The sequence below is a fragment of the Schistocerca americana genome, chromosome 3, assembly GCF_021461395.2.
Source record: "Schistocerca americana isolate TAMUIC-IGC-003095 chromosome 3, iqSchAmer2.1, whole genome shotgun sequence".
Classification (NCBI taxonomy): Eukaryota; Metazoa; Arthropoda; class Insecta; order Orthoptera; family Acrididae; genus Schistocerca; species Schistocerca americana.
In genome coordinates, this window is record NC_060121.1 from 670168186 (window position 1) to 670195939 (window position 27754).

General features: G+C 41.8%; 1 protein-coding gene and 2 non-coding genes across 5 annotated transcripts in view; 1 reads left to right on the forward strand and 2 right to left on the reverse strand.

The window, feature by feature from the left end:
• Positions 1-4385: 4385 nt before the first annotated feature.
• Trnas-cga lies at positions 4386-4460 on the reverse strand. The gene has a single exon. It is a non-coding gene; the product is annotated as a tRNA-Ser (tRNA).
• A 1605-nt stretch (positions 4461-6065) lies between these two features.
• LOC124607401 (serine/threonine-protein kinase Nek8) overlaps positions 6066-27754 on the forward strand; it is a 317572-nt gene continuing 295883 nt past the window's right edge. For all 3 annotated transcript variants that reach the window (XM_047139723.1, XM_047139724.1, XM_047139725.1), the window contains exons 1-3: positions 6066-6241; positions 17050-17150; positions 17551-17727. In XM_047139723.1, coding sequence (XP_046995679.1) covers positions 6094-6241; positions 17050-17150; positions 17551-17727 — 426 coding nt within the window. In that variant the 5' untranslated portion in view covers positions 6066-6093. The remainder of the gene's footprint in view (positions 6242-17049; positions 17151-17550; positions 17728-27754) is intronic.
• Trnaa-cgc lies at positions 18716-18788 on the reverse strand. The gene has a single exon. It is a non-coding gene; the product is annotated as a tRNA-Ala (tRNA).

Consider the following 27754-nt stretch of genomic DNA (forward strand, 5'->3'; position numbering starts at 1 on the left):
CTGCCTGGTATGTTGACTTGAGAGAGAGGACCACCGTTCTTGCAGTTACAAGGTTGGAGGTTAATGGTTTCTATAGTTGTCCACACACACACACACAAACGCACGCGCGCGCGCGTTAGTAGCAGTATGAGCCATAACGGACAGTGGCAGCGCTACGACGGACCAATGGCTCAACCAACAGAAGTATAGCGGATCCAGAAAGGAGCACATCGCAGTAGAGGAAGCAGCGGCAGTGGCACAGGTGTGCACGACCACAGGAGTTCTCTTCGCATTTTATTTATTTAAAATTAAATACGTACCTGTCATATTTCTATCACAATGGTGGTGTTGGTAGCAGCACAGATGGATGGGGGAAATTTTTTGCAGTGTAATTTAGCGATGTCCTGTGCGTGTGTGTGTGTGTGTGTGTGTGTGTGTGTACATCTTTCTCTCTATCAATGTTCCTACTTGGATTTCTGCTGTTATTTACATCTCTGCTGTAATCTTATACTGTAGCGCTCCTCTAAGGCAGCCTGATAGTCATGCACATAATCCCTCAGATTTGACCTTAAGTCGTTTTTGTGTGATGCCAGAGATATATATGCGTACACATTTTTATGTAAATAATACATATCTTTGACCATTATATCACTTTATGACACGCTAAAGGTATGTAAGTGTACATAATTATCTTTCATTTTCAAATGAAGTAAGGCAGCTTCGTCCCATTTATGTGCATCGTTTTAATACCTCACAATAATTTATTGGAGAGAATAGGGAGTGGGTGTGGGAACATAGAGCACATTTGAGCGTGTTCCATCATCTTCTATTTTTGATTGGGTGAAGATAGGACAGACGCATTTTAAATTTCCCTCTAGCAAAACTGGGCTAGTTTCACCATCTTGGATGATGATTGGTTGTTTCATTTTAATACTACACTGTGATTGTCTGGAGGGAGAAGGGGGGAGGAGAAAGCCAGAAGGGGAGAGCAGGTGATGACATCATACGTTCAAGGTCATTGGTCCCTGTCGCTGAAGGTAGGTTACCCACACTAACACTTGCACTTTCCAAGGTCATTTAATTGCAACATAAGCTAGATAATAACTTGATATACTACTAACATGTATTTTTAATTGTCTTTGTAATAATTCATGAAGTACAAAGCTTTTTCACACACTAACACAAATCTATGCCATGTAATTTATTTCCAACTGTCAGCAGTCAGTAAGTTTGATCAATACCAATTTACTAAATCCTCTTTCACCCCTAGCAACAGTTACTGGTAGGATACTGAAAATCCTGGGTGCAATGCAAAGTTCAGGAAACCTCAGCTCATAAATTTCATTCAGAAGAAATAGAACCTATTTGTATTCTGTTGTCTTTGTCAAATACGAGAGGTAGCTGCGCACAGTGACTTAAACATTTGAATTTCTTTGGTGAGATGATCACTCAGATCATCAGGATACATTCTAATTAGTTTCTATATTGTATTTATTCCGACAATAACTTCAAAAGTTGCAAAAATGATTCTCATTTCTTCATATCGAAAATACAGGTGAGAAACAGTTTTGTCTTTGATTATGGCAAAAACTTCTTTTTGAAACTGTTGTTCCTCGATGTTATCTGGGAGTGTGTTAAGTGCTCCACAATTACCCGAATCAGATTTATCAAAGGAAATTTTCCGTTTCTTTCCTCTCTTTTTTGAAAAAAAAACTGCTCGGTCCTAATTTAGTAGCCATTTTTTAGCTCTGCTTAAGGATTGAGGCCAGAAAGCTCTTACGTCCTTAACTACGGCATTGATATTTTTCATTTCAGTATCAGGAGAAATATCTTTTGACTGCAGAATCAAGCTTCTCACATTTATATGGTCCAAAATGTCCCGTTCCACATTCAAGAGACTCATTGTTTCAAACTTGGAGAAATAATTGATCAGCGCATTTACTTATGCTACCCCTTCTTGAGACAAACTGCATTGACTTTTTGTGTATTTCAAAGCTTTTATTACTTCTGATAATTGTTCAGCCTTAGGCTTCGCTGCCTCAATTCTTGCGCTCCATCTAGTTTTTCAGATAGGCCCTGAAGAGATCGGTCGCCAGTGTTTTAAATAATCCTTATAATCTCTGTGGGCTTCCACTGAAAAACTGTACAGCTGGTTCAGATGGTTCAAGAATGTACGTACTTTATTGTTTCTAGTACCATGTAACCCTACTAATTTCAGAGTATGAACTGCACGATGAGTAAATGTTGCCAGCGGATAAATGTCTCTAATTTTTGACTACACACCTTTTATTTACCTTGTTATATTTGACCCATTGCACAAAGCACTGACCACGACAATAAATCGGTTTCATGCTTGTTAAATACATCTATGGTAGGATTAGTAATGGCATCATCTGTCTTTTTCTGCATATGAAAATTTTGCAGAAACCCCTCATTAATTTTCCATTTCTTTTCGTTTTTATGAAAAAATACCTGAAAATCAGAATGTTCTGTTCGGTTTTAGACACATCAGGATTAGCATTGCAAATAAATGAAGAAAAACAGGACTTCTTGCCTTGATTCTAAAATTTTCTTTAATATATTATCCCTACATAAACATAGAAACTCATTGTGTGTTCTCCAAGATAAATAGAGCGCTATCTTTTCATGTTTCTCCCGATAGATTTTGATATTAATGGTATCCCTCCTTAAAAATGGGCCATACTTAGCCAATAACTCGGCAAACCCCAAGAAAAAACCATTATTTGGCGCCCTAATTGATGACTACTTCGCCTAAAACGCAAATTTCGTGAGATTAAAAAGACAGTAACATCTAAAATTCTTTTTAACGGCTCGCGTAATAAGTCTCTTTCTTTCAGCAATATCTTCAGGAACGTGGAACGCACAGTGTTATCCGCTTGCCTTTGTTCATAATCTATGTATGCTAAATAATTATTTTTGTGCGACAAACTATTCTCGCGATCAGTTGCTTTCGTGCAGTCAACCTAAATGTAACAGGCGTATTGTGGTCATTCTGCACTAGTAAACATGGTCAACAGAAGAGCTTTTAACTGGCTGTCACTCCGCACTAACCAATTTCTTTGTCTATAAACTGTTGGACTACGCAAAGGTAAATATTTGAAAAAACCCTTTCTAATAATTATGTCTCTAAATGGATATGGCCATTGCCCAGCATCACTTGGATTCCAGCCACAGTCACTACATCCATCAGATTCAGACTTTTGTTCGCTTACCTCTTCTGCGTTAGGCGGCTAAATGCCTACATCAGATGCTGTTAGTTTAGGTTTCTGCTCGGAACAAATCTCTGCTTCTGCTAACACCGAAGGATTACACACATGCGACACTGGATTATCTTTTGGTAAAAATAGCCATCTATTAGTTGTTTTATTTTCTCTAGCTCTTTCACAAATTTTTCACAGCTCTAACGTTTTTCTTATCACTTGTATGCACCAGATTTATATGCTATGCATATAAACCCAACACTATCCTGGAAATAAATAATTAAAATACCTACTGAAATATGTTTGTACAAATAAGGAAAGCTTTAAATAATGGAGAAAATAGTATTAATAAATTATTTTTGAAAAATTTGTAGCCTATCTCAAAATAAAAACAATATAAACAGGATTGCCTAACAGATTCACAGATACCTGTAGTACTTGCAAAAGCAAAGAAGCCTCATTTTCGCAAAAACTACAACTTGCACACTGCTGTCACTCCAAATGTTCACTGAATTAATTAGAACAAGCACAGCTCTTATATCCGAAACACACTGCATGTAGAACACCAGCAAGCTGACGATAACAACCGAAAACCACACCCGTCAGTTTTGTTGCCAACGCTATTTTTATGATAGCAGCAAGAAATTTCAGCAGGCCTATTAATGAAACAACGCTACCAGTATTCTTGTCACCAAAGGGGTTTTAGAAACTCTCTCAGTGCACAATTAAATATATTTAATCTCTAAAGAAGTTATGATTGGCCTAATTATTGCTGACAAACCCGTCACACGCTGGACATGGGGATTTATCGTTTAATTTGGCGATAGCGCTGTTCAGTCATCACCACAGTTGATTACCAGTTTGCGTTCTGAAATTTATTTCGATAGTTAGAAGCAGATAGGTTATAAAGCTTGTCCAGTTTTTCTTGAGTCGTGTTAGAGGCCAGCGTGGCGGACGATGTGGAAGCACTACAGTGACCGCAGGACGAAGAATGTTGTGCGGGAAACATCAACAGTGCTGACAATAGGTGCAGATTGCGCAACATTCTGACAACTTGCTGAGAAGGAAATGACGAATGCAAGTAACAATTTTTCGTAAAAGTACTTTAAAGCGACGTTCATGTTCACGTGTGGTACTTATTTGTAGCAATGAAACTGATAGGAACTTCCTGGCAGATTGAAACTGTGTCCCCGACCGAGACTCGAACTCGGGACCTTTGCCTTTCGCGGGCAAGTGCTCTACCAACTGAGCTACCGAAGCACGACTCACGCCCGGTACTCACAGCTTTACTTCTGCCAGTACCTCGTCTCCTACCTTCCAAACTTTACGGAAGCTCTCCTGCGAACCTAGCAGAACTAGCACTCCTGAAAGGAGGAGAGCTTCTGTAAAGTTTGGAAGGTAGGAGACGAGGTACTGCAGAAGTAAAGCTGTGAGTAGTGGGCGTGAGTCGTGCTTCGGTAGCTCAGTTGGTAGAGCACTTGCCCGCGAAAGGCAAAGGTCCCGAGTTCGAGTCTCGGTCGGGCACACAGTTTTAATCTTCCAGGAAGTTTCATATCAGCGCACACTCCGCTGCAGAGTGAAAATCTCATTCTGGAAACTGATAGGAAATTAAATTGAGGCCACAGCTCAAGTCAAACAATAATCAGAATCATGCGTAATAGCTACTGCAGCGCCGATCAGTGCCGGCTTCCGTAGATTGGCAGCAACGTAAAGCGTCACGAAAACTTACAGTTTTGTCAACGAGTGCTTTGTGTTGCAAGGGGACACTGCCCCCAAAAAATTGGACACGCTATAAAATCGTGTTGTTTTTATATGATTTTAAATTTATTAAATAACAAAAGCGTCGCTAGCAACATTGACCGTAAGTGCTTGTACGGTAGCTCAGTACAGTTCGGCGAAAACTTCGATCTTAAAAAAAAAAACACAACTGAATAAAGGAGAAAAATACATGTAGAGAAATAATGTTTTCCCTCGTCCCACCCCCACCTTCACCCACCAAAATCCCGGGGGCCTCCCACATTTATCTGTCAGATAAATAACGAAAACAACACAATAGCGGTATTTTCGTTGCAGTATTCTCATATATAATATTTTCCAGAGGAAGCGTCACTGTGCCTTGTCCTATCCCATGACTGCTTCGACCAGTATCAATATACCTACAGAATCCAGCACACAAAGACTAGATCATAGCCACAGGAGACGAGATTAACACTTTCGCACTCTCGTCTTCATATGGTCTTGTAACAGAACAATAGCGTCTGAACTTGGCATTACAAGACATGCACCTTTCATTAGAGATGCCCTTAATTAGCTAGTAAGACAGATCCATTTTATATCTGTGTGAGGCCAAGGCCTCATATGTGACATTTAGTCAAGTCAGTCATCTACATATTTGGTTTACCTTACTTTCCTTGTTTTTACTCGAACTAATCAAAGCGTATTTAATGCCTCTTGGAAATTCCTTATTAACCCTATTTTTCTAAAGAGACAGAGATGCCCTGCTTTCCGTATGTGTCTTAATTTGGTTGATTTGTTCAACAGCCACATCTACACAGCCCAAAAAAAAATAGCATATCATCTACAAAAGCAGAGTTGTAGGTTCATTTCTATGTAGTGAAGCGTGACTCAGTTCCAGATCTTATTACTGCTCAGTTCTTTGCGCCATTCGCGGACTAGTTGCTCAAGAATCCGGCTGAACGGATATGAGAAACCAATTTCCTACCTCATGTTAATCGCACTTTCATTAAATTCCTTCCAGAATTTCATTTTTCATAAGATAACTCGAAAGCTAAGATTATGGCTACAGATTACTTATTGCTGGACTTCTAATTCAACTGATGTTATGCACGCATGTTACAGGATTTTCCTTCCATCGTAGTCACAGCTGCTAACGATGCTCTCTGGCCGGCCGGACCAGGTGCGCAGCATGGTGCTGGCGTCCAGTAGGGCACCTCATCTCGCTGCCATCTCGGAGTGCGTCAGGACTGACGTCACTGTCGTCTCCTACAAGTATGACGCCGCCTCATTGGACCATATACTGCGTGAGTACGCGAAGACCAATATGGAAGTTAATGACAGAACAACGAGAAATACACCGTAGGAAAAAAAAGAAAGACCGAAAAGGAGTTGTGCGACACAAACGAAAGCCGTTAGGCGTGTTTCCGCGTCTGAAAGATGATAGCTATTCAAATTTCGCGCCAGTCGCGTGAGAGTGGCGCTAGTAGCGCCACAGCGAGGATGCAAATCAGGTTTGCTTTAAATACACGCTCTAACGGCCATGAGCGTTAGTTACTTTTGACATTAGACGTGGTGAGTTGATTTTAGTCGAGAATGCGTTTAAGGCAACAAAGATGCCATTATCAGCTCCCACTGAGTTTGAACGAGTTGTGTAATAGGGCTACGAGGAACTGGATGTTCCTTCTGCGATACTGCAGGAAGACTTGGCAAGAATGTAGTCACTGCACACGACTGCAGTCAGCGGTGGTCACGAGAATACATGGTCGCAAGAAGACCGGGCGCCGGCCGGAGTGGCCGAGCGGTTAAAGGCGCTACAGTCTGGAACCGCACGACCGCTACGGTCGCAGGTTCGAATCCTGCCTCGGGCATGGATGTGTGTGATGTCCTTAGGTTAGTTAGGTTTAAGTAGTTCTAAGTTCTAGGGGACTTACGACTACAGCAGTTGAGTCCCATAGTGCTCAGAGCCATTTGAACCATTTTTTTTTAAGACCGGGCTCCGGACGGCCATGTGTCACCACCGACAGGGTCGCGTCCTACTGCATCTGTAGCAACAAAAATGGTTCAAATGGCTCTGAGCACAATGCGACTTAACTTCTGAGGTCATCAGTCGCCTAGAACTTAGAACTAATTAAACCTAACTAACCTAAGGACATCACGCACATCCATGCCCGAGGCAGGATTCGAACCTGCGACCGTAGCGGTCACGCGGTTCCAGACTGAAGCCCCTTTACCCGCACGGCCACACCGGCCGGCTCTGTAGCAACAATTTGAGCAGTAATTGACAGAAAAGTGACACAACCAGCTGTTATAAACCTGTTACTTCTGGGAGCCAGATGCCCTGAACATGTATTCCACTAACCCTGAACCACCACCATTTGCGACATCAGTGGGCAGGGTGGAGGTCTGTTGTGTTTTTTGATGAAAGCTGGTTCTATTCCTGTGCCAGCGATGGCCGTGTGATGCTTAAAGGAGGCCACTTGAGGACAAGCACTCAATCTGTCTGCATGCTAGACACACTGGACCTACACCTAGAGTTATAGTCTGGAGTGTGATTTCATATGACAGAAGGAGCACTCTCCTGATTATCCCACGCTCTCTGGTTGCAAAGCTGTTCGTCACTCTGGTGGTTCGACCTGTTCTGCTCCCACTCATGAACACCATTCCAGGGGGGTGTTTTCCAGCAGGATAACGCTCGCCCACATACCGCTGTTTAACCCAACATGCTCTACAGTGTCGACATGTTGCCTTGGCCTGCTCGATCACGAGATCTGTCTCCAATGGAGCAAATATGTGACATCAACGGACAACAACTCCAGCGTCATCGACAAAAAGCATTAACTGTGCATGTATTGACCCACCAAGTGCAGCAGGCATTGAACTCCATCCGACAAACTGACATCTGGCTGTACAACAGAACGGATGCACATTTGCATGCTTCTATTCAACATTGTGGCAGTGAGACTGGTTATTAGTGTACCAGCATTTCATATCTGCAATGGCTTTCCTTACGCTTACATTGACCTATCTTGCAATATCAATCACTTAAATATGTTACCTAGACAATTGTATTTCCGAAGTTTCATTACTGTATATTTATTGTTTTTTCGTGTTGCGATTTTTGTCGCTAGTGTTTGTTAATACAAACCACGACTCAAAACACAGTTACGTTCGCAATTTGCGTGAGCTGCGCAGTGAGCGCACTTGGCCCTTAACTTACAGTAAGCTTGCCTTCAACCTAGCTCCGATCAGCTTGCTGCGGGCGGCCGCTTGAGCGCCAATGGGCTAGCATGATTCTTCAACGTTTTCGGTATCTTATGGCACGCACGCTACAGAACGTCGTCTCCATGAGCTGAATGAAAAGGGTGTAGTACTAGCTAGTGTGAGGTGTCAGTTGAAGACTAATGACGCTGTGAGATCTGAACCCATTGACCTATACAGTGAACAGATCGATACCCAAGAGAGCAAGCGAATGAAAAAGTGAAGTCACGTAACGGATAACTAATTAAATATCTGAGTTAAACAAGGGCGACCCAATTACACATGAAATATGGGTACCAAAACTCACATAGATGTATAGTGATAAAGGTTTCCATCAAATTATATCATGAAATTCATGAAATTAAAGGTCACTATATCAAACTGATTTATTACTGTATGCATTAATGTTATTCTAGCCACTGAATAAACAGCTCCTGTCCAGTTTCTGTGTTGTTTTGCGCTTTTTATTTGTGCAGCTTTTTGTCCCCGCTACGAATAGTGGCTTTACGAAGTATCCGACATTATATGCCCATTGCGTTCGTTTTGTTCGCTAGGGAAAGGGTTGAGATGTATTACATTCGCTGACAGCAGCAGTTCCTGTCCGGTTTCAAACCAATGACAGTGTGTGACGCTCATCTTCAGTCCTTGTCGGTCAGGACTTTTTTACGACAACTGTTCTTACACCATATTAAATGGCAGCCAGTTCTGCACCATTCCTTGTAGACACGCTAGACATCTTGCGTTGAGACACCCACAAACCCGACAACTTCATTCACGGCGTGGTCACGGACACGTTTAAACGCGATAGCTCCTTTCTGCCATTCTGTCACATCCCCACGTCGCCCCCGTTTGCTGCAGTGATTCTGTACAACCGACTATTACGTACATACAGCCTCACTTCCTTGACTTACATCAGTGATGAAGGGACACGTGGCCACCTGGTGCTGGTTCTGCACCATCAACATTGCTCCAAAGCGACCAGTATACTCTTCCAAGGGCATGTCTAACAGTCTGTCTGGTCAGCTTGTTACAAACATTTGTTAGGGTTCCCTTGCATCAATTTCATTATCGCAACTTAAATCATTCGTCATTAATTTAACACTTAGGATTCTAGTCTTGCACGTAGCTGCCATTACATTTGAACTGGCTGAAATACACTGGTGTCCAAAATTGAAGCAATAAACCGAAATTTGGCAAGATTGCGTTTATGTTGCCGCAAAACAGTGTAACCAGGTGATAGTAAAGCAGAAACGGTATAAGGAATACAGAACGTAAATAGCTGCAACACGCATAACGGTAGACAAAAATGTTCCTCGTTTTATCCAACTTGGCGGATTTACACAAACATTCCGACAACTGGTTAAAGCGTTCAGTATGAGGTGTGACCACTTCTGGCACCAATACCGGCCTGACAAGCGACAGAGCGTGCTGTGTATGTCATCAATGTCATGTTGAGGCAATAACGCCAATTTTTCCTGCAGCGCTGCTCGCAAATCTTGGAGCGTGGTTGGTGGATGCTGACATGATGCAACTCGTGTCCCTAGTGCATCCCAGACGTGCTCTGTGGTATTCAAATCTGGAGAGGGAGCAGGCCATGCCATGCGTGCGGTATCTTCCGTTTCCAAGAAAACATCAACTACGCGTACTCTATGGGGTCGAGTACTATCGTCCAGCAATGCGAAGTCTGGGCCCCCCAGCACCTCGCAAAAACCGCACTAGAGTTCCCAAGATCTCGTCACGGTACCTGACAGCAATTAAACCTTGCCGATTTAAGAGTACAATTTCATGAAGATGTGTTCGAGTGGTCAACATAATCCCTGCCCACACCATTAGGGATCATACTCGGTATCAGTCTCTTTCCAGAATGTTTCGGTCCCGAAATCGTGCACCACGATCCCTGCAGATGCGAATGCGTCGAGAATCATTGTCCAGACAAAATCGTGACTCATCGGTGAAAGAAACATTGGCCCGCTGTTCGACCGTCCAGGCGGCATGTTAATGGCTCCATTCTAGACGTTCCCTTCTATGGAGACGCGTCAGAGGTACACATACAGTATGTCTCCGACAATAAAGGCCACTCTGCCGAAGTCTTCTGTACACCGTTTGCCTCGATACAACACTTCCAGTGGAAGCTGCGAGATCAGATGCCAGTTGCTGCGCAGTACTAAGGCGGTAACGTAGTGCCCTTTATTTAACAGCCAAATAACGTTCTCTCTTTCTGATGTTGCACGTCGTCGGCCCCGCCTTGGTCTTCGGGATTCAGTTGAGATCTCTATAAAATGTCGACACATCCGAAAAACAACAGAACGATTCACATTAAGCCACCGTGCCACATAAGTTTGCGATTTTCCTGCTTCCACTCTTCCCATAGCATTCCACCGCAGACAGCCCTGAAGGCGTCTTCTCTGTGCCATACTGCACCATCTGTGACTGTGTACACAGTGATTGTGGATGTAGGACTACCCGACAAACACTATCCCGGTTGATAGGTGACCTGACGTCATCGTCGGTGTGGTTGTCCGTTGACCAGAATGCCATCTTCCGTGCAGAACACGATCGTACGGACATCTGATGACAATTCCTATGATTGTATCGTGAATTAGACATAGAATGGGGAAAAAGTGATTTGTTGATTTAATTTTGGACATCGGCATATGTCGTTTTTTTGGAAGTAGTAACTCGTGTGTAGAAATATATACTTGTAATCCCAAAACTTTTTTAGATTTATTAGACTTTCTACTTTAAATATACATATTTTGGCATTGCTACTGTCAAATCTGAATTCACAAATGATATTTCAGTTTAAGTAAAAATCACAGATAAAAACTGAGAAGGACTTCTGTTATTCAAATACTACCTCGGGAAGTAAACAGGCGATCTTTTTGTTTAAATTTCTTTTGAAGCCAGTTTAAATCTAAAGGAACACACAAAACACAAGAACAATGCAAAATTTTGCATTCGTTGTTGGTACAGTGTGATACAAATTGAAACATCACACTCGCAGGAACCATATGCTTGAATTGATTTCCTGATTTACAAGCAGGCGAACTTTTCATACAAGCAGGTGAACCTTTCATAACAACAGTCTGCGAAAACAACTCGGTAAATGTGAAATTTGAACCATCATCAGGTTCAAAAATGGCTCTGAGCACTATGGGACTTAGCATCTATGGTCATCAGTCCCCTAGAACTTAGAACTACTTAAACCTAACTAACCTAAGGACATCACACAATACCCAGTCATCACGAGGCAGAGAAAATCCCATCATCAGGTATTTCTTTCTCATCATCTGCATAATCGGCAAGGACTCTGTAAATCATTTGCTATAGACGTTTCTTCTCTTTACTGCATAGTTTGTACACAAAATCAATACAAGCGTACACAAAACACACGACACAGAGAGAACTTGAACATCAGCTAACGTCTAAAAAACAGGAGACGATAAAAAATATTTCAAAACCGACAAGTTTTTCCATCTAACAAAATCTATGAATCATGCGGATTTGACAGACGTTTGCGGGAGCCGTAAATATACGTTTGACACCGTGGAGAATTATCATAATTGACGTGACGTAGTATTGTGTTCGCCGCATATTCCCATTGCCCGCAAGCGCCGTAATATTACGTCAGCCGCACGCTATAAGTGATAATTGCTGAGACAATGTACCAATGTTCGTCAAACTCGACTCATAGAAATCCATATGACATCTGTTCACCATAACACTGAAGAACAAAATCGACGAAGCTGCAGAAAACTTCTAAAACTGTTCTGTGGGACAAACACAATATACAGTAAGGAATAATTATGTACGGTAACTATGTCTTTCAACATGGTATTCGACTGATATGTCTTTCAACTGAAACGTCTACAGCACACAATTTCTTCTACGTGTATTTTATTATTCTCTAACTTACAGGAATTTTTGTGATTGCTGCCACTCACTGCAATTCTTAAGGCGTGATTATCAAGTTGTTGTTGTTGTGGTCTTCAGTCCTGAGACTGGTTTGATGCAGCTCTCCATGCCACTCTATCCTGTGCAAGCTTCTTCATCTCCCAGTACCTACTGCAGCCTACATCCTTGTCAATCTGCTTAGTCTATTCATCTCTTGGTCTCCCTCTACGATTTTTACCCTCCACGCTGCTCTCCAGTACTAAATTGGTGATTCCTTGATGCCTTAGCACATGTCCTACCGATCTATCCCTACTTCTAGTCATGTTGTGCCACAAACTCCTCTTCTCCCCAAATCTATTCAATACCTCCTCATTAGTTATGTGATCTACCCATCTAATCTTCAGCATTCTTCTGTAGCACCACATTTCGAAAGCTTCTATTCTCTTCTTGTCTAAACTATTTACCGTCCATGTTTCACTTCCATACATTGCTACACTCCATACAAATACTTTCAGGAACGACTTCCTGACACTTAAATCTATACTCGATGTTAACAAATTTCTCTTCTTCAGAAACGCTTTCCTTCCCATTGCCAGTCTACATTTTATATCCTCTCTACTTCGACCATCATCAGTTATTTTGCTCCCCAAATAGCAAAACTCCTTTACTATTTTAAGTGTCTCATTTCCTAATCTAATTCCTTCAGCATCACCCGACTTAATTCGACTACATTCCATTATCCTCGTTTTGCTTTTGTTAATGTTCATCTTATATCCTCCTTTCAAGACACTATCCATTCCGTTCAACTGCTCTTCCAAGGCCTTTGCTGTCTCTGACAGAATTACAATGTCATCGGCGAACCTCAAAGTTTTTATTTTTTCTCCATGGATTTTAATACCTACTCCAAGCCGGCCAGTGTGGCCGAGCGGTTCTAGGTGCGTCAGTCTGGAACCGCGCGACCGCTACGGTCGCAGGTTCGAATCCTGCCTCGGGCATGGATGTGTGTGATGTCCTTGGGTTAGTTAGGTTTAAGTAGTTCTAAGTTCTAGGGGACTGATGACCTCAGATGTTAAGTCCCATAGTGCTCAGAGCCATTTGAACCTTTGAACCTACTCCAAATTTTTCTTTTGTTTCCTTCACTGCTTGCTCAATATACAGATTGAATAACATCGAGGAGAGGCTACAACCCTGTTTCACTCCCTTCCCAACCACCGCTTGCCTTTCATGCCTCTCAACTCTTATAACTGCCATTTGGTTTCTATACAAATTGTAAATAGCCTTTCGCTCTCTATATTTTACCCCTGCCACCTTCAGAATTTGAAAGAGAGTATTCCAGTCAACATTGTCAAAAGCTTTCTCTAAGTCTACATATGCTAGAAACGTAGGTTTGCTTTTCCTTGATCTAGCTTCTAAGATAAGTCGTAGGGTCACTGTTGCCTCACGTGTTCCAATATTTCTACGGAATCCAAACTGATCTTCCCTGAGGTCGGCTTCTACTAGTTTTTCCATTCGTCTGTAAAGAATTCGCGTTAGTATTTTAGAGCCGTGACTTATTAAACTGATAGTTCGGTAATTTTTACATATGTCAACACCTGCTTTCTTTGGCATTGGAATTATTATATTCTTCTTGAAGTCTGAGGGTATTTCGCCTGTCTCATACATCTTGCTCACCAAATGGTAGAGTTTTGTCAGAACTGGCTCTCCCAAGGCCGTCAGTAGTTCTAATGGAATGTTGTCTACTCCCGGGGCCTTGTTTTGACACAGGTCTTTCAGTGCTCTGTCAAACTCTTCACGGAGTATCATATCTCACATTTCATCTTCATCTACATCCTCTTCCATTTCCATAATATTGTCCTGAAGTACATCGCCCTTGTATAGACCCTCTATGTACTCCTTCCACCTTTCTGCTTTCCGTTCTTTGCTTAGAACTGGGTTTCCATCTGAGTTCTTAATATTCATACAAGTGGTTCTCTTTCCTCCAAAGGTCTCTTTAATTTTCCTGTAGGCAGTATCTATCTTACCCCTAGTGAGATAAGCCTCTACATTCTTACATTTATCCACTAGCCATCCCTGCTCAGCCATTTTTCACTTCCTGTCGATCTCATTTTTGAGACGTTTGTATTCCTTTTTGCCTGCTTCATTTACTGCATTTTTATATTTTCTCCTTTCATCAATTAAATTCAATATTTCTTCTGTTACCCAAGGGTTTCTACTAGCTCTCGTCCTTTTACCTACTTGATCCTCTGCTGCCTTCACTACTTCATCCCTCAAAGCTACCCATTCCTCTTCTACTGTACTTCTTTCCCCCATTCGTACCATTTGTTCCCTTACGCTTTCCCTGAAACTCTGTACAACCTCTGGTTTAGTCAATTTATCCAGGTCCCATCTCCTTAAATTCCCACCTTGTAAGTATAAGCAGCTATTTAGACATGCGCTATTCAGGGTGTACGTCATTCTACCACATGACTCCTATCCCCTGCCACTGGAAGCGTAAGAAATATTCCAGTCATTTAGCGTCGTGTCTCTTGATTACGATTAGTCCACGCCAGAAAATGAATCCGTGCAGGTATTTCGTGAAGTTTCTGATATGTACCTCCAAACAGTCTCATTCCTTTAGTAATTCTATGGTTGACATACAGGGATTTGACAAAATCGTGGAAACATAAGAAACACGACTCATTATCATGCCTAAAAAGGTGTAGGATAATGGTTAGTATTCAAAACGAGCTCCAGTCGTCTTGGAAGGGATAAATGCAGATCCTGTATGGTTTTCATGGGAATCATACCATTCTTCCTGCAGAACAGGAGCAATTTCAGGTGATAATGATAGAGGTGGTTTGCAGCCACACACACTTCTCTCCAAAGAGAGCTCCCTTCGCGTTGCTTTGGTACTGACGGGAATGACAAAAACGACATTCAGTTCTGCAGTGACTTCTGCAGCTGACGTCCTCTTATTTTTGTCACAATCCTGCTCAATGACCGTCTGTCTCGATCACTTAACATGCATTTCCGTTCGCACTATGACTTAGCTGATGATGTTTTTCTGCTTTCCCTGCATAAGGCATAAATCTGTGATACGGTGCCTCTTGTAACACCAAATACTTTGGCTATCTTGGTGACGGAGGTACCCACCGTACGTGGACCGACGATTTGCCCACGTTAACGTAGCGAATGCACTGCAACTACACATAATATTGTTCTGACCACGGCTGACACGTGTAGCATATAGAGGACATTGCACGGGACCCACTTGTGTCCAAACACAATAGCGCAACCTGCAGGCTTGGCTAGCATTTGCATTTACGTTCTAGTGTCCATTTCTCGCTGTTTTTCTGTATTTTTGTCCAACTCCTGTAACGTGTCTGTATCAAGCTTACGTAACGCCATGTATTTCCTTGTACAGAAATAACACTACACACGTGAATTCCGGCCTGTCTTCGTTGTTATCCCTCTTCGCAGCTGTTCTTGTGTAATCCATAAAATTCGCTTTATATTTCACACATACACTACCGGCCATTAGAATTGCCACACCACGAAGATGACGTGCTACAGACGCGACATTTAACCGACAGGAAGAAGTTGCTGTGATATGGAAATGATTAGCTTTTCAGAGCATTCACACAAAGTTGACGCCGGTGGCGACACCTACAACGTGCTGACATGAGGAAAGTTTCCAACCGATTTCTCATACACAAACAGCAGTTGACCGGTGTTGCCTGGTGAAACGTTCTTGTGATGCCTCGTGTAAGGAGGAGAAATGCGTACCATCACGTTTCCGACTTTGATAAAGGTCGGATTGTAGCCTATCGCGATTGCGGTTTATCGTATCGCGACATTGCTGCTCGCGTTGGTCGAGATCCAATGACTGTTAGCAGAATATGGAATCGGTGGGTTCAGGAGGGTAATACGGAACGCCGTGCTGGATCCCAAAGGCCTAATATCACTAGCAGTCGAGATGACAGGCATCTTATCCGCATGGCTGTAACGGATCGTACAGCCACGTCTCGATCCCTGAGTCAACAGATGGGGACGTTTGCAAGACAACAACCATCTGCAAGAACAGTTCGACGACGTTTGCAGCAGCATGGACTATCAGCTCGGAGACCATGGCTGCGGTTACCCTTGACGCTGCATCACAGACAGAAGCGCCTGCGATGGTGTGCTCAACGACGAACCTGGGTGCACGAATGGCAAAGCATCATTTTTTCGGATGAATCCAGGTTATGTTTACAGCATCATGATGGTCGCATCCGTGTTTGGCGACATCGCGGTGAACGCACATTGGAAGCGTGTATTCGTCATCGCCATACTGGCGTATCACCCGGCGTGATGGTATGGGGTGCCGTTGTTTACACGTCTCGGTCACCTCTTGTTCGCATTGACGGCACTTTGAACAGTGGACGTTACATTTCAGACGTGTTACGACCCGTGGCTCTGCCCTTCATTCGATCCCTGCGAAACCCTACATTTCAGCAGGATAATGCACTACCGCATGTTGCAGGTACTGTACGGGCCTCTCTGGATACAGAAAATGTTCGACTGCTGCCCTGGCCAGTACATTCTCCAGATCTCTCACCAATTGAAAACGTCTGGTCAATGATGGCCGAGCAACTGGCTCGTCACAATACGCCAGTCACTACTCTTTATGAACTGTGGTATCGTGTTGAAGCTGCATCGGTAGCTGTACCTGTACAGGCCATTCAAGCTCTGTTTGACTCAATGCGCAGGCGTATCAAGGCCGTTATTACGGCCAGAGGTGGTTGTTCTGGGTACTGATTTCTCAGGATCTATGCATCCAAAGTGCGTGAAAATGTAATCACATGTCAGTTCTAGTATAATATATCTGTCCAATGAATACCCGTTGATCATCTGCATTTCTTCTTGGTGTAGCAATTTTAATGGCCAGTTGTGTAGTTACAATAAAAGTGACATGTTTATGTTATCTATGCTTTTTCCACAGAACTAGTCCAAAGAAATCTTGGAAAAACACGAGTGGAGAGAATTGCAATGATGATGCACTGCTCAGAAACGGATATCTTCTTGTCCTCTGTTGGTGGGAAGGTATGTATTCTGGCTTCTCTTTAAACTTTATAAAAACTCTTCTGTCCGAGCTGTTAATGGTACCTAAATGTATTACTTAGTTAGTTCTCAGCTGCTAAAACAGAATTTTTTTGCAACATGTTTCCCTCAGGCAGACAGTGTATAGTTCTAAGTAATGGCTTATCATTAAAAGTATCGAATATTGTGTTGCAAGCGAAGTAATTTGGCGATATCGTGAAATCAATAATCATAAGATAATCTTAGAGTTTCTTCTTCTTTTCTTGTCTGTGTTTGAATAAAAGATGAAGTGAGAGAAGTCCTTAAATCCACAAGACATTGATGCACATCGCAGTAAGAGAGATAAGAGAGCAATATGACTCCATTTGTAATAAAGTAATTATAATTTCTTCTTGATTAAAAGGTGTTGAGCGTAGTCGGCAATAAAGTTGATTCTGATGTCAGGATCTTTCTGAGGCAGCTGATCACAATTCACATGGACAGAACAACAGGGCGTTGTCGACTCGATTTTCTCAATGCTGCTCCAGCACTGCATCCCAACGGTCTCTTCATGGCCAAACAGCTGGAAATTCTTCTTGGGGTGAGTTTCTTTTTGTGTTTTGGTACAATTTGTATAAATGGATATTTATTTATTAGCTGGAACCACTTCTATGGCTGGAGCGTAATCCCGATACTGGCAGTGGAAGCATAGGAAGGGAGCTCCACCCAAGACATACGTCCGAACAAGACCAACTTCATAAATCACTAGTTACTTGTTCCAAGATTCATGATAAACGTTGTGATATGGAGTATCTACTACTACAACATCTACTACATTTATGCTCCGCAACCCACCCAACGGTGTGTGGCGGAGGGGACTTTACGTGCCACTGTCATTACCTCCCTTTATCAATGGAACTAACGTAGAACACTTACGTAGCCTATAACTAAATAAAAATAGATGTTGGGCACTTACATTTTTCCTTTAATGACTAATTATCTCTACTCAAGAATTCTTCTATGGTACAGATAGAGTTGATAAGAAGAAAACTCCTTAATCTACATTTAAAAACTCAGGTATTTTATTTCCATTAGTAGACTGTTAAAGAGTTTTATAGCTTGCTTATTTAACCCCTTTCTATGCCAAAGTTAAACTCATCAGATCATTTTCCCTTCTAGTGATGTACTTGTTATTATCTCTGTTACTCTCAAACTTACAATGGATTTTTGATAACAAATTTCATAACTGAATAATTGTACTGTGAGGCTGCGTTTAATATTCCCAGCTACTTGAAGAGATAAGCACAAGATGTACTGGTTTGAACTCCACACATAACTGTATGAATCATGTTTGCCTAAGCGAGGAGCTATCCCAGAATATTGTCCCATAACACATCAACGAATGAACATTTGGAGGTGGTGGTGGTTGTTAGTGTTTAACGTCCCGTCGACAACGAGGTCATTAGAGACGGAGCGCAAGCTCGGGTTAGGGAAGGATTGGGAAGGAAATCGGCCGTGCCCTTTCAAAGGAACCATCCCGGCGTTTGCCTGAAACGATTTAGGGAAATCACGGAAAACCTAAATCAGGATGGCCGGAGACGGGATTGAACCGTCGTCCTCCCGAATGCGAGTCCAGTGCGCTAACCACTGCGCCACCTCGCTCGGTGAACATTTGGACTACAGCACAAAATGATCGAACGCATGAAATAGTGGCTAGTGGGCTGCAAGTCGGTTTTCTTATGAACTTCTCTGAGAATTTCTTCAAGTGTTTATCTGCACTTAGAAGTTGTCAAGAAAACTGCAACCCAACAATAAACCTATTTGTTCGTAGTGGGAATGGTTGTAAGCCTTCTCTCAAGCAGCTCCAGGCCTTCGTGACTCAGCAGTGGTCTCCTGCTCTCTGTCAGCCTTGAAACGGTCCAAAGTAAACACTTCAGTTAAACCGTCCGGCTTTCGAACTAAGGTAGAAAGATTAGTCATTAGAGACGGAGCACAAGCTCGGAATGTTCAGGAATAAGAAAGGAAAGCGGCCTTTCTCCTCCAAAGGAACCATTTCGGCATTTGTCTGGAGCGAGTTTAGGGAAATGACAGAAAACCTAAATCCAGATGGCCTACCGCTGATTTGACCTGTTGTCCTCTCGAATACGAGTCCAGTGTGCTAACCACTGCGCAACCTCGCTTGGTCTGGCGTCGAGAAAGGCTCATTATTTTCAGATATATCTGAAATAGAGCTCTTTTCGCCCGAACGCCTGGCTGCAAGGGATGACAGTGGGAATCCTTTACGATGCTAAGCTTCACACATGCTGACATTCTTGCTTCTACAGTTAGAGCATTGACCTAGTGACACAGTCTACAAGACAACCAGCAATTGATCAATATTTTATTTTTATTTTTATTTACACGACAAGTTCCGTAGTACCAAATTGAGGAACAAATATCCAAGGTCATGGAACGTGTCAGTACATGAAATTACAACATAAAAGTAACAACAAATAAAAATAAAATGTTTATGAACCCAAAAGAAGTCAAGCCCTAAGTTTAAGTAAACGCAGTCAACAATAAAACATGTGAATCAGCTTAATTTTTCAAGGACTCCTCAGCAGAATAGAAGGAGTGACCCACGAGGAAACTCTTCAGTTTCGGTTTGAAAGCGCCTGGATTAGTGCTAAGATTTTTGAATTCTGGTGGTGGCTTATTGAAGATGGCTCCAGCGGTATGCTGCACACCTTTTTGCACAAGAGTTAAGGAAGTCCGATCCAAATGTAGTTGGATTTCTGCCGAGAATTAGCTGAGTGAAAGCTGCTTATTCTTGGGAATAAGCTGATATTGTTGACAAGAACCGACAGTAAGGAATATATATATTGAGAGGCCAATGTCAAAGTACCCAGACAAGTGAACAGGGGTTGACCAGAGGTCTGCAAACTTACACCACTTACTGCTCGAACCGCTCGTTTCTGAGCCAAAAATATCCTTTTAGAAGGGGAAGAGTTACCCAATATAAAATACCATACGACATAAGCGAATGAAAATAAGCAAAGTAGACTAATTTTCGTGTCGAACAATCACTTTCTTCAGATACCGCTGAATTAGTAAAAATGGCAGCATTAAGTATTTGAACAAGATCTTGAACGTGGGCTTTCCATGGCAGTTTACTATCCATCTGAACACCTAGAAATTAGAACTGTTCAGTTTCACTAATCATATGCCCATTCTGAGAAATTAAAACGTCGGATTTTGTTGAATTGTGTGTTAAGGAGACTGTAAAAACTGAGTCTTACTGTGATTTAGCGTTAGTTTATTTTCTACGACTTATGTCATGAGGTGCATTATTTGAAACCGAGCCAATGTTGCCCACAACACACTTTACTACCAAGCTAGTAACATCAGCAAACAGAAATGGCTCTGAGCACTATGGGACCTAACAGCTATGGTCATCAGTCCCCTAGAACTTAGAACTGCTTAAACCTAACTAACCTAAGGACATCACACAACACCCAGCCATCACGAGGCAGAGCAAACAGAAATATTTAAGAATTACCCATAATACTATAGGGGATATATCATTTATATAAATAAGGAACAAGAGTGGCCCCAACACTGATCCATGTCCCCCCACCCCCATTTGACCGCACCCCACTCAGGCCCCACATCACCGCCATTCTCAACACTGTGAATAATGACCTTTTCTATCTGTTGTTTAAGTAAGAGGTGAACCAATTGTCAGCTGCTCCCCGTATTCCTAATGTTCCAACTTCTGGAGCAATATTTTGTGATCAACACAATCAAACGCCTTAGTTAAATCAAAAAATATGCCTGGCTCTCGAAACCTTTTGTTTAACCTATGCAGAACCTCACAGAGAAAAGAGAATATATCATTTTCTGTTGTTAAACGACTTCTAAAGCCGAACTGTACATTTTATAGCAAATTATGTGATATAAAATGATCAATTATCCTTACATACACAGCCTTTTCAGTAACTTTAGTAAACACTGATGGCATAGAAATATGTTTAAAATTGTCTACATTATCCCGTTCTCCCTTTTTATAAAGCCGTTTTACTTTAATCGTACTCCTAAAGAAAAAATTGCAAATGTTGTTAAATATGGGGCTAACCTGTGCAACACAGTACTTAAATATTCTGCTAGGCACTCCATCACATCAATGAGAGTCCTTCGTCTTCAGTGATTTGATTATTGACTCAATCTGCCCATTTTCATTATTACAGAGGAGTATTGCAGACATCAGTCTCTGAAAGAGAGTTATATGATTCCCTGCAGAAACTAAATTTTTATTTAATTCACCAGCAATACCCAGAAAATGATTTTTAAATACTGTACATACATATGATTTATCAGTAACAGAAATATTTTTACTACGAACCGACTTTATATCGTCGATATTGTGCCTCTGACCAGACACTTCCTTCACAACTGACCATATGGTTTTAATTTTAACCTGTGAATTAGCTATTCTATTTCCGTACCACATACTCTTTGCCTTCCTAATAAAATTTTTAAGTATCTTATAATAATGTTTGTAATGGGCTACTGTAACTTGATTGTGACTACGTCTAACATTTTGATGTAATTTCCACTTTGTTCTACATGATATCCTTATCCCACTAGTCAACCACCCAGGCTGCATTTTACTGCCAGTACCCGGTTTAGAACGTTGTAATGGAAAGCAACTCTCAAAGAGCATGAGAAATGTGTTAAGGAAAGCATTATTTTGTGATCCATTTTATCGGCACTATAAACATCATGCCGCGCTTGTTCCTTCACGATGTTTAAAAAACTCTCTATTGCCGTTGGATTAGCTTTCCTTCATAGTATGTAATTATATGTGACATTAGTTTGAGTACAAAAGCCTTTTAGTGTTGGAATGTCGTGTGACGAGGGCCTCCCGTCGGATAGACCGTTCGCCTGATGCAGGTCTTTCGATTTGACGCCACTTCGGCAACTTGCGCCTCGATGGGGATGAAATGATGATGATTAGGACAACACAACACCCAGTCCCTGAGCAGAGAAAATTTTCGACCCAGCCGGGAATCGAATCCGGGCCCTTAGGACTGACAGCCTGTCGCGCTGACCACTCAGCTACCGGGGGCGGACCTTTTAGTGTTAAAATTTGTTCATCATAATCTATGCAAGCTTCATAATGTCGATACTGTTGGTACACTAATCACCATCTCTTATTGCATTAATTTCTTGTGCAAAATATTTACATACGAAATGAATTTCGTGTGTGAGTCTGTGATCATTGTGGATAAAACTGCCTAGTCCACTTATTAACTTTTCTTTATTTATTACCACGTTTCAGCTACTGCCATCGTCAGATATCAAAAAATCTTAGGACTTATAAAGGAAACCTCTGTATCAGTACTAAATACTATACCAAATCCACATTACAGGGCTATTACAAATGATTGAAGCGATTTCATAAATTCACTGTAGCTCCATTCATTGACATATGGTCACGACACACTACAGATACGTAGAAAAACTCATAAAGTTTTGTTCGGCTGAAGCCGCACTTCAGGTTTCTGCTGTCATAGCGCTCGAGAGCGCAGTGAGACAAAATGGCGACAGGAGCCGAGAAAGCGTACGTCGTGCTTGAAATGCACTCACATCAGTCAGTCATAACAGTGCAACGACACTTCAGGACGAAGTTCAACAAAGATCCACCAACTGCTAACTCCATTCGGCGATGGTATGCGCAGTTTAAAGCTTCTGGATGCCTCTGTAAGGGGAAATCAACGGGTCGGCCTGCAGTGACCGAAGAAACGGTTTAACACGCGCGGGCAACTTTCACGCGTAGCCCGCGGAAAATTGGCTCATGCCACAGCTGGAGACCGACAGCGCCGACTTCATCTTTCAACAGGATGGTGCCCCACCGCACTTCCATCATGATGTTCGGCATTTCTTAAACAGGAGATTGGAAAACCGATGGATCGGTCGTGGTGGAGATCATGATCAGCAATTCGTGTCATGGTCTCCACGCTCTCCCGACTTAACCCCATGCGATTTCTTTCTGTGGGGTTATGTGAAAGATTCAGTGTTTAAACCTCCTCTACCAAGAAAAGTGCCAGAACTGCGAGCTCGCATCAACGATGCTTACGAACTCATTGATGGGGACATGCTGCACCGAGTGTGAGAGGAACTTGATTATCGGCTTGATGTCTGCCGAATCACTAAAGGGACACATATCGAACATTTGTGAATGCCTAAAAAAACTTTTTGAGTTTTTGTATGTGTGTGCAAAGAATTGTGAAAATATCTCAAATAATAAAGTTATTGTAGAGCTGTGAAATCGCTTCAATCATTTGTAATAACCCTGTACTTTATTGACCAAGTCATTTCAATACGCATTCTTCAAGTAACAAGAATTCATCTTGCCTGGTCCGCTCCTCCCTCCGTATGACATGTTTTCGACACTCCGACATTTTTGTTTCAGGACTCTCGACAGCGTGCATGGCGTAATTCTGAAAGTTTTCGCTACATCCTTTTCTCTCACTCTACATTCCACGGCCTTAGTAACATGATTCATTTCTGCGTGAACCAAACATTTGTATTTCTTTGAAGTCATTTTCACAGCTGATTTATGTACCTTCATACGTTGTGCATTGTCGAGTTAACAATGGAGTTTCGTGAGAAGCTGAATGATGAAAGAAGTAAGGAAACCACTAAACAATTAGAATTACTGAATGTTAGATAGCCGCTAACTTCCATGTATTGTGTTTGCAAAGGTCTGTCATAACGATCGCCTCGATTTATTGAGTTTACCAAAACATATGATTTCTTCGATTTGTGGGGACAGTTGCGCACTCTTGACTTCTGCCACAGGGTAGCGCCTGCGTTGTATGTGCAGTGGCAGCGGATGTGTCACTGGACGTGGGAGATGCCGGTGCTGTAGTGGACGGTGGTTGAGCAACATCTTCGGGCCTAACGTACAGCCCCGGCTCTGAAGGTGGCGATGGTGGGCAAACCGGGGGTTTTGATCCTGGCGCAATTTCAAGGGGGGCCAAATTCATATGTTTGAAGAAGAAACACTTGTTTCACAAAGCGCTTAGAGTACAGCGCACGTTGTTCTAACGAGTATTTATTTGATTTTGAAACACATCCCAGTGGTTTTGAAACACACCCTGAGCTGATTCCTGAAAGTATCCAAAGTTGATTTTTCATTACATGTATAATGTACGTGACGTCTCTGACAGGGGAATCCTGTTGCATTTAGAAAAAAATGGTCTTTCCCGCAGAGAAGGGGACGGGGCTACATGAGTTAAGCCGAATAAACCCGAAGGTTAGAACGTCAAGCGACGATCGCTGTCTATGTCGTTGACTAACTACCGTAGTGGGAATAAATGATTAACAGGAATAACTAGTAAGACATATTGCATAGTACCTTAGCGTTGTAATAGTCCTGTTCTTCAGCAAACAAGCCGTATTACTAAATGATAAACATCCAAATAACATAGAGTTAAAGTCTACTGAATGCAGCGTTAGGCATTTGTACATCACATGTGGTTCGGAACAAAGGAAAATAAAGAAAATGTTAAAAGATCCTGGCTTGTTTATTCGAAAATAGAAAATGCAATTTACTATACTGTCTGCAAACCATACTCCAGCACTTCTACATCAGCTTTGTGTGCAGAGGGTCTTCAGAAAGATTATCTGAGCATGACGCACAAATTATGTTTTATCAAATGGAAAACCAGTCGGCAGCAAATGAAATTGTCTCAAGGCATCAATCGCAACACTGAGCGATTAATTCACTCTGGGAAAGAAAAATGGAGACACATTTTACATGTTGTAATGGACACTATCATGTATCTTGCAACAAACTGTATTCCTTTTCGAGGTTCTAAAGAAACAACGAGTGTCATCGCTGCAAATTTTCCTCAGCCTAGCCAAAAAAATTTTCTTAATTTGCTCGCCAAATACAGTTCCACTCTCAAGGAGACCATGTAAAAAAAAGAACAGGTATGCTGTCTTTCAAAAACAATACAAAATGACATCATCGATATAGGGGAAAGTCGGGAAAGAGTACGCACTTAGTATATAACCGCTCATATATAGCAGTTGAGAAGCTTAAAACGAGGTTTTCTGATAGCAAATTATTGCTGGTTTATTTGGGAACAGCATATATCAGTTACAGCTGCTTGACTTTTAACATAAACCTTAAATGTCAACATACGTAAGATACTGCTCGTTTGTAGTCTTAGCCGCATCGTGTGGTAAGATTAGGCGACATGTAGTCAAAGAGTACGCTGTAATCACAAGAAAATTAACCATTTCCTTCATAACTTGTAGACTTCACCACACCCTGGGCAATTCAAAACATCAGATTCCTCCTTGGATTAGGACCTGGTTGTTCCTGAAGGTGATGACGCGGTTAAGTCCAGATTAGCCCTAGAGATTCTGCGTTATTGGTACTGGTATTTTGCCTCTTATTGGTTTTGTCTGGTTTAGCTTGTTTATCTAAGGTTGCATTTTTCACTATTTTTTTTTTACTTCTCTTCTTTGTGTGGGTCGATCATGTTTCGGTAGCGGATAAATACTGGATAGGCCTACACCTTTTCGTACATCAGAGCCCTGAACTTCATTTGTGTTACGTTCTTGGTTTTTTCCTGGTAACTGCACAGACAAATCATCTGTCACTGAGGAGAAGTATTTGCCCGTGTCCTCCTGTTAAACTCTTTTGCCCTTTTTAGTTGTTGATGATTTGACTCTCCCTGTGATGTCTGTGGGAACAAGGTCCTGTACTGTAAAGACAACAGGATTGAATGGAAATACTCCCGTTCACACGAAGGATTTGTCAGGTATCTGCATTGCTGCTACTGTAAAATATGCAGCTCGCAACAAAGCACTCTAATTCTGTCTGCCTAATTGGTCTTAAAATAATTTCACAAATTGTTTCACTGTTTCTCGTGCCATGGTTTGTTCCTCACAGAACGGTGATTCTTTTGGCAAATAATTTTATTTTCTAAAGCGTGCGTAGATAGTGCTTACTGCATACGATACACAACGATTACATAATTTGAAACAAAAACTTATATATACTTCTACAACCTATACATCTAGCAGGGCTCTTCAAGATCACTTGTAATGGCGTCAATACAGAACCAACAGCTGAATGTTGTTTTTCGTTGTCGTTAAGTGTTGCAAATGTAGAGAAAATGCTACTGCGAACTCATACCAGAAGCGTAAGACAGATTTACACACCCGACCTTACCCTGATGGCAAACTAAGTTCGAAATACTATTATCACTGAGATCAAGGAGACTAACTACTTCACCATCATGTTTGACTGCACTCCATATGTATCTCACACAGAACAAATGAGCCAAGTAATTCGTTATTTAAGAATAACAGAAACTGAATGTGAAATAAAGGAAGCTTTATTGATTTCATAGAAGTAGACGGAAAGACTGGAGAATAGGAGTATTTCACACAGCGAATTCTAGCAAAACTAAAAGCTGATGTTTTGGACCTCGTGCACACTTTTACGATAATGGCTCTAATATGGCCGGCATATATTACGAAGGCCAGTCCAGAGTTGTGGAAATAAACTAGCTGGCAGAGTTTGCACCGTGTCTAGCTTATTCTTTAAATCTTGTGGGCGTGCATTCAGCGTCATCGTAATCAGAAGCAGTTAGCCTATTTGGGCATCCAAAGAAAATTATTATCTCTTTGTTGGATCCACGATGTGGTGGAAAATAACGCAAAAGTGTACGAAAACCAACTTAAAAGGATGCAGTCAAACAAGACGGTCGGCTAAACACCTAGTTGTTACAGCTATATTAAATAATTTACCGTAAGTTGTCAAAGCTCTGTTAGAAACTGAAGAATCTCCTCTTGCCGCAGAGTCTACGCACGAAGCAGTTCATCTGCTACACCTGGTGACAGATTTTAAATTTATCTTCAACGTAACTATTCGGGCTATTATTCTTCGAGAGATTAATGGAGTGGACGTCGAAATACAAATACCACTGAAAAGATGAATGAAATAAGTATTAGTGCCGGTGGTGTTGAGAAAGATCTGAAATCGTTAAAACTGAACAAAGCTCCAAGGCCCGATGGAATCCCTGTCAGATTATATACCGAAATTGCGGCTGAGTTAGCCCCACTTCTAATTAGCTCCTCTTCTAACTATAATCTATTGTAGCTCCCTCGCACAAAAAGTGCCCAGTTTTTGGAGAAGAGTACAGGTGACGCTTGTCTACGAGGAGCGTAGTAGAAGTGATCCACAAAACTAACGTCCAATATCCTTGACATCGATTTGTTGTAGATTATTAGAACATATTCTGAGTTCAGACATAATAAGGTATCGACAAAATGACCTCCTCAATGCCAACCAGCATGGATTCCGAAAACATCGATCATGTGAAACCCAACTCGCACTTTTCTCACATGACATACTGAAAGCTTCGGATCAAGACAGGCAGGCAGACGCAGTATTCCTTGATTTACGAATAGCGTTTGAGTCAGTGCTACACCTACGCGCATTGTCAAAAGTACGATCATAAGGGGTATCAAGTGAAATTCCTGACTGGATTGAGGACTTTTTGGTAGGGAGGACACAGCATGTTATCTTGGATGGTGAGTCATATTCAGATGTAGAAGTAACT